At 42.8% G+C, this 7663-nt stretch overlaps 1 protein-coding gene across 1 annotated transcript in view; it reads right to left on the reverse strand.

The window, feature by feature from the left end:
- Nucleotides 1–7663, reverse strand: part of LOC103368275 (sodium channel protein type 2 subunit alpha-like) — a 157211-nt gene that overhangs the window by 144461 nt on the left and 5087 nt on the right. The window contains exon 3 of the mRNA XM_008296600.1: nt 1692–1783. Within this exon, the coding sequence (XP_008294822.1) occupies nt 1692–1783 (92 nt within the window). The remainder of the gene's footprint in view (nt 1–1691; nt 1784–7663) is intronic.

The raw sequence follows: 7663 nt of genomic DNA on the forward strand, positions 1-7663 counted from the left end.
TTTTTTTTTCAAGAATTAAGGTTTTCTTCTGTCAGCAGCACGGTCACCAACAAAATTCAGCAAAAAAATTCACCACAAACCCCCTAAAAAATGAACATTCAGCAACACAGCACACATGAACACGGTAAAAACAGCAGGAACAAAACACATCCGAACACAAAGGGGTGCAGACAAGTTGACTGTCCTCGGCCAGATCTTACCAGTCAGAGATGACGGGTTCTGTCATAGTTTTTTTTTTTTTTTTTAAATCACTTGAAAGCACTGTTTTGCTGTTTTGGTTAATTCATTAGAAACAGACGCGACCCAGCTGTAATTAGCATCTGTCCTCATCGTTAGCATGGCGGCGTCTGTGCACTAATGAAGGACTACTGCGATCAGCTACTTTGCTACGACACTGTTAGAGTTATAACATGTGTCAGACATTGTTATAACGAGGCCACTACAGCGGCATGTTCCCATCACATGTTTATGACGCTGTTAGCGCTGCATGCTAACATGCACAGTGGAAACACACAGAGGCTCGCCAGCAGCAACACATCATTTGAAATTCTGATTGGTTCACTGTGGAGTGAAGACACTGCCATACCTTAATACTGCTAATTATTGAGCTGTAATGGTTTGAGGACTGATTGTAAAGGTGTAAGGACTAGCTGTAGAGGTCTGACAACAAGCTAACGAGCTCTGGAATCAACTGTAGAGGTCTAAGGACCCATTATAGAGGTCTAGGAACTAGCTGTAGAGGTCTGGGGACTACTTGTAGATGTCTAGGGACTAGCTGTAGAGGTCTGGGGACTAGTTGTAGATGTCTAGGGACTAGCTGTAACGGTCTAGGGACTAGCTGTAGAGGTCTGACAACAAGCTAATGAGCTCTGGAATCAACTGTATAGGTCTAAGGACCATTTGTCGAGGTCTAAGGACTAGCTGTAGAGGTCTGAGGACTACTTGTGGAGGTCTAGAGACTAGCAGTAGACGTCTGAGGACTAGTTGTAGTTCTGACAAAAAGCCAATAAGGTCTGGAATCAACTGTATAGGTCTCAAGATTAGTTGTAGAGGTCTGAAGAGATGTAGAGGTCTGAGGACTAGTTGCAGAGGTCTAGGGAGTGGCTGTACAGGTCTAGGGACTAGATGTAGAGGTCTGAGGATGAGTTGTACAGGTCTGTGGAATACCTGTAGAGGTCTGAGAAGGTTGTAGAGATTTGAGGACCAGTTTTGGAGTTCTGGGAACTAGCTGTAGAGGTTTGAGGACTAGTTGTGAAGGGCGAGGGACTAGCTGTACAGGTATAGGGACTAGTTGTACAGGTCTAAGGACAAGCTGTAGTGGTCTGAGGACTAGTTGTAGAGGTCTGGAACTAACAATAAAGGTCTGAGGACTACGTGTAGAGGTCTAAAACTAGCTTTAAAGATCTGAGATCACAACATCCAGTGTCTGAATCAAGTCATCAATGAGCCAGATCAGTGTCAGCGAGCTGCAGGTGTGATTCAGATCATCACAGTCCAGTTTCTGTTTGCTGAGCCTCTGGTGTCCACTCACCACCGATTACCAGAAGAGTTTGCTGCGTCTTCCTGCACACTGCCTCTTGAATCGCTCCTGGTGCTGGCGTTCAGCAGGGAGTATGCAGGAGGAGGTGTCAAACACTGAAGCTTCCAGCAGGCTCAGGCCAGGAGGAGGTTTCCCTCCCCGGCTTCCTCACCTGGGATGACCGAGATGGTTTTGAGCGCTCGCAGCACCCTGAACGTCCTTAAGGCTGACACATTACCCAGGTCCACAAACTCAGTCACATATCTGCAACAAGCCGACAGAAGCACAACAGACACACACAGAAGGGTATGACCACCACGGCGACCAACACAGAGGGATAGAAAGATGGAGATCCAGCAGAGATACAGCAGAGAGGGGCTGGACGGAGCCAGCGCTCAGGAGGCGAAGTCAGACGGTCGAAGCTTCTCACCACGAGATGAACTGGAGACGAACGCAACTCAGCCACCGACCGACATCTTTGACCGCTAACATCCAGATTACTGACACTTTGTGGGTTAGCATCCAAATCACTGATATGTCGGCGTGTTCATGTCCACGTTTTTGTACATAAACATCCGGTTTATTGACAATTCTGTGTGTAATTATCGAGGGTTTTCATATGTTTGTTGGTAAACATCAGGTTTATTGACACTTTAGTGCATTAATACCCAACTTTTTAAAACCTAATGTGCATTAACATCCAGGTTTTTGACACTTTGTGGGTTAATATCCAGGTTATTGATGTCTTTGTGTGTTCATGTCCAAATTTTTGACACTTTTTTATCTGAATATTGAAATTATTGACATTTTTGTTAGAAAATATCCAAATTATTGACCCATTTGTACATTAATATCTACGTTTTTGACACGTTTATGCGTTAATATCCAGGTTATTGATGTCTTTGTGTGTTCATGTCCACGTTTTGGACACCTTTATGTGAGTAAATGTCCAGGTTACGGACAGTTTTTGGTCCGTCCAAGACTCCAAGAGAGAAGCCCCAGACTAAAGCACTCAGGACTATCAGGACCTGGATGACAGAAAATTGTCTAATTCACAAATTTGTTGTTTTTCTGTTTTGAACAAAAACAAAAGTATTTTCATGTGTTTTTATGCCACTAGTTTGTATCGGCTGGTTTAGAGTCCCTGAGCGTTTGGAGGGTAAATAGAGACTCTGAGCCATCGACTCGAGGACGCGTCGTTGCCGTTGGTTCTCCAGTCATCAAGCATGTGTTCAGTTTAAACAGATCTGACTTTTCCTTCTTTACTGGTTCGCTAACGCAGATCAGGTGACCTGTGAGCCCTGACTGGGCGGACTGGGAGGTGGGCTGGTGCTGCAAGACACGGCAGACATGGGACGGACAAGAGAGGACGTTCACGACGAAACCACTATGACGGGTGTTTGGTTTTTTTTTAGCTTGTTTTTTTTTGTGCCGTGTCGCCCCCTGGTGGTGGTGGTGAGGCCTTACCTGGGATCACTGAGATAGTTTTCAGGGCTCTCAGCACTCTAAAGGTTCTCAGCGCCTGCAGGTTCCCTACTTTGATAAACTCTGTTAACAGCCTGTAGGGGGCAGTGTGGTGGTTGTCAACATACAACAAAAGAAGACAAACACAAAAAAGTCTGAAAATGCTGCGGCGGGTTTAAAGTCCACTCCCAATTTGTGAGAGCGGCGACAGCGCACCAAACCCAAAGCAAACCGTTTGTTAGCGTCAGCGGACGTCTGGGAGGGTTTGTTTTGGGATGTGGTGGCGCTGTCGGCCGCTCTGACACGATCAGGAAGTTACAGATCTGGAAAGAAAAAGATATCAGAGAAAAAATGTTTAAACGTTCAGAGAAGATCAAATTTTCACCACAGACATTCTGAACATGGTGTGAGCCTGTGAGCGAGCGCGAATAACGTGATGACGGAGGAAAACCTGGAGCCAAAATGGAGAACGAGCCGCTAAAATGTCAGCCAGAGTCTGACTTTTGTTTTCTAGGCACAGAAATGCCCGATTAAAAGGAGAATGGGAGGGGAATGAATCGATTATACAACTGAAGTGATGGTTAAAGCTAGCTAAAGTTAGTCACAGCTAGCCTTCATTTAAGCTAAACGTGCTCTTTGTGCAACTACCTGCTTTCAATAAACTGAATTTAGTGCGTATGTTGGTGAAGTGCTCCATGATTGTGACTAAAATTGACTTTAACCATCTTAATGTTTTCAGTATTTTATATATTTAAGTTTAGAATTTCTTCTTGTCGTCCAGTTCGTCCTGTTTTTCATACGTTGTCAGGTTTCATCCTGGTTTCCTGCTTTTTTCCCACATATTTTTGTTTTCTAGTTACAAAAATACCCGATTTGAATGAAAACTGTGGAATAATAGTCAGCTAAGAGCTAGCTAAAGTTAGCCACAGTTAGCCTAACAAAGCTAAACGTGCCTTTATGCAGCTGGCTGCCTCCTGAAGTTGAATTTTGTATGTTTTTTGTGCCCTGCTTGGTGAACTAGTCTATCGCAAATAAATAAGTTGACTAATATGGCACATGTACTTTTAATTTAGTGATCTCGGTTGTTTAGTGAACATTTCAGTAGGTTACTGGTTACAACGTGGAGCTATTTGCTTCGCTTCCTTGCTGTTGCCTTCAAATTAAAACGTTAAACGTGCCCAAAAAGTTCTTTTAACTACCACTACTAACCACAAAAATCCCCAAATATAGCTAGCTTGCTAATGTTCATTAACAGGTGGCTAATTTAGCACTAGCTAATCATGCTAATTGCTAATTGGAGATGTAACTTAGCTCGGTTGGAGTTAGCTTAAGTTATTTTTATTTGGAATGTTGTCTTACAAGTCCTGTTTTTAGTATTTTAGAGTTATTTAATTTACAAGTTCCATAATACAACAAAATTCAATGTCAAGAAGCAGCCAGCTGCATAAAGGTATGTTTAGCTTTTTTTTAGGCTAACTGTGGCTAACTTTAGCAGGTTTTAACTTTAGCTTGTTTTTATTGCATATATCTTAGTTTTTCTCTGCTTAATCCTTCAACGTGCAGCTCTTTGGTCAACTCTGGCTGATTTAAAACGCTGAATTGGCTCCATTTGATTTCATTTGAACTGACATCTTAGCCCCCCAAAAAAACAAGACGTTGCCCAAATTTTTGCGACGCAAAGTAAAAAAATGTAAAAATCTGGCAGCGAGGTGCCAGAAAGTTTATCAAAAAGATAAACATTAAAAAACCATCAAAGAACGGCGACTGTATGCACCTCAAATACAGTATATAACTGGAGTTATTGATTTATTTACTGTAATTTAATGAAAAATAAATGAAAAAAGCCACTTGTGTGAGACAATAGCTACCAACTCTACATGAATATCACGGAGACTAACGGAAGAATAACTCGATAATTATGGTAGAATTTGATCCAAAGTTCAAAGAAAATCTATAATCTAACACGATAAAGTTCCAGCTGCCATAAAATATCGACTGTGAAACAGAAACTCAGCGTCGCCGTGATTTACCTCTTTGTTTTGTCAACTGAAAATCTGTAATTCAACAAAATATGAACCCAGTTACTATAAAATATATGCAAGAAAATCTGTTGTTTCCTCACAGTTGACGCGTAAATTAGCATAAATCAATAAATTAATGGTAAATTGTTGTTTGCTAATTCAGCTGTTTATGTCTAACTAATAGGAATTAAATCTGCAAATCTGTTCTTCGTGTCCAGACGTTAAACCGACGCCGGCTGCAGAACATTAAAGGTTAAAAGCTTCTCTTTAGATCCCATCAGAGCCGGAGAGGCGACGGCGGCCATTTTGGTTCCCCCCGGCTGGACGGAGTCATCCGAGCCGAGCCGCTAACGGCCTCCATTACGGCTCATATTTCAGCGGCGATGACTGTCGGCTGATTGGATTACCGCGGAGGAGGGCGGCGGGACGTTTACATGCAGGCAGAGATGACCAGTAGACAAAACCAGCGACGTACTGGGAGCAACAAGGAGCAGCTCCGTGTGTCAGACTTCACATTATGAGGGTTTCAATGCCTCCTGTGGAAGGAACTCGCTCGTTCTTGTTACCTGGTTTTAAATAAACGCACTGGGGTTAAAAATGCTAAAAAAATTACAGAAAGAGTGTCGTGGTGAAACCTGTCCGGAAGGCACGGCACATGTTGAAATCTGTAAAATCAGTCTGTGAAGCTTTTAGAGAGACGGACCGGTTCGGACCGAGCTGAGAGGAGACGGATGTTTGGGGACATCTGGAAAAATGTCAGACATGTTGATTCCTCTTTATTTAGATTTTTGCTCAAGAAACGTAGCCCCGGATTCTCTTATTTTGTCCCAATGAGTTCCTTCTCCTTCCTCATTGGGTTTCCTCAGAGCTGCAGGACTTAATGTTGGATAAACGTGAGCCACAGTGAAGAAAGATGAGGCCACGGTATGAAAACATAAGGCTAAAGTGGGGAAATATGAAACTACAGTGAGGAAAAATGAGCCCACATTGGGGCAAAATGAGGAAAAATGAAGCCATGGTAAGGTAAAATCAGCCCACAATGAGGCAAGATGAGGCTACAGTGAGAAAAAAATAAGGGCAGAGTGGGAAAAATGAGCCGACAGTGAGGTAAAATTAGCCCACAGTAAAGAAAGACGAGACCACAGTGAGGTAGAATGAGGCCACATTGGAGCAAAATGAGATCACGGTGAAGAAAAATGAGTCCATATTGGGACAATGTAAGGAAAAACGAGATTACAATGAGGAGAAATAAGGCCACAGTGAGGAAAACCAAGACCACAGTGAGGTAAAATGAGGCCATGGTAAGGTAAAACCAGCCCACAGTAATGAAAGACGAGACTACAGAGAGGAGAAATGAGGCCACATTGGAGCAAAATGAGGAAAAATGAGATTACAGTGAAGAAAACTGCAGCTCTGGTCTGGAAACATGAGCCCACATCGGAGCACAATGAGGCCTCGGAGAGGGAAAAACGAGACGACGAAGCAAAAATGTGTTGGTCCAGCTCACGGCTGGAAGACCTGGAGGACAGTTGGTACTTTAGCTAACAGTCGGTAGCAGCTAGCAGCTAACAGCTAACAGCTGTGCTAACAGCTAGCAGCTAGCAGCTCCGTTAGCGTCTCGTCTCTTTGCTTAGTTTACGCGATTTGTCGGCTGACCGATGAAGCGCTGGAGCTTGAACACCGGTCGGCGCCGCCACGCGTCATCACAGGAAGTCAGGGGTGGAGTGGGTTACCATGGCAACCCCGACTCGGCGGGAAGCGATAATGTGTGTGTGTGTGTGTGTGTGTGTGTGTGTGTGTGTGTCACTCTGAGGTGAGACGTCAACACAACAGAAGAAGAAACGAGGCGATGGAGGAGGTTTGAGGATTTAAACAGAAAATCGTTTTTCTTCTTTTTTAATTGCGTTTTTTGTTTCCGTTCAGTCGTTTGTTTGCGACGTCCTGCTGCTGCTAATTTATCTTTAAATGTTTATTGTCTTTATTTTGATGATAATTAGGTTTGAAAACCCGTCTGGGGTCACGAGAAGCTTCACCGATGTGCTGAGAAAAGACGGTTTTCTTTCTTTTTTTTCACTAAATCGGTGGAAAGTCGTTATTGTTTTGCAGCTTTTTGAACGAGACCCTAAAGCGATCAGGTTTGGTTCATCTTCCACAGAACCTCTCAGACGGTGAGTTCAGGGACTGCTGGACAGATTAAAGTCAAGTGAATGTTCCTGTTTTTACAGTTAAATCAAACTGATTTTAATTTTCATGTTTGGGGGAATCAAAAACGTGTTCAACAAACTGAACGGTTTCTGCTCAGGATCAGTGGATGAAACTCCAGCAAAAGTCCAGTTTTCCTTCCAACTAAACTGTGAATCAGAGAGAAATATTAATGACTAAATGACACGAGTGTCTCTGAAGCTGTGTGGGTTTGTTGTTGCTGCAACTCTGCTCAAGTTGGTGCAACAGAAACCAAGAGGAGGAAAAACTAAAGGAACACTTCTGTAGAATGACAGATTTATTAAAGGATGTGACGAAGCTGAACGGTTTCTACCTGGGCATCAAGAAATAAAACAAAATTATATATATAATATTAAAGTTTAATTCAACAGTTACAGGTTTTCAACGTTATTTCATTTTTTATAGATTTTTTTTAATTACAATAATATGGAGGAAA

This window comes from Stegastes partitus, unplaced genomic scaffold (genome assembly GCF_000690725.1).
Source record: "Stegastes partitus isolate 25-593 unplaced genomic scaffold, Stegastes_partitus-1.0.2 Scaffold1137, whole genome shotgun sequence".
Lineage (NCBI taxonomy): Eukaryota > Metazoa > Chordata > Actinopteri > Pomacentridae > Stegastes > Stegastes partitus.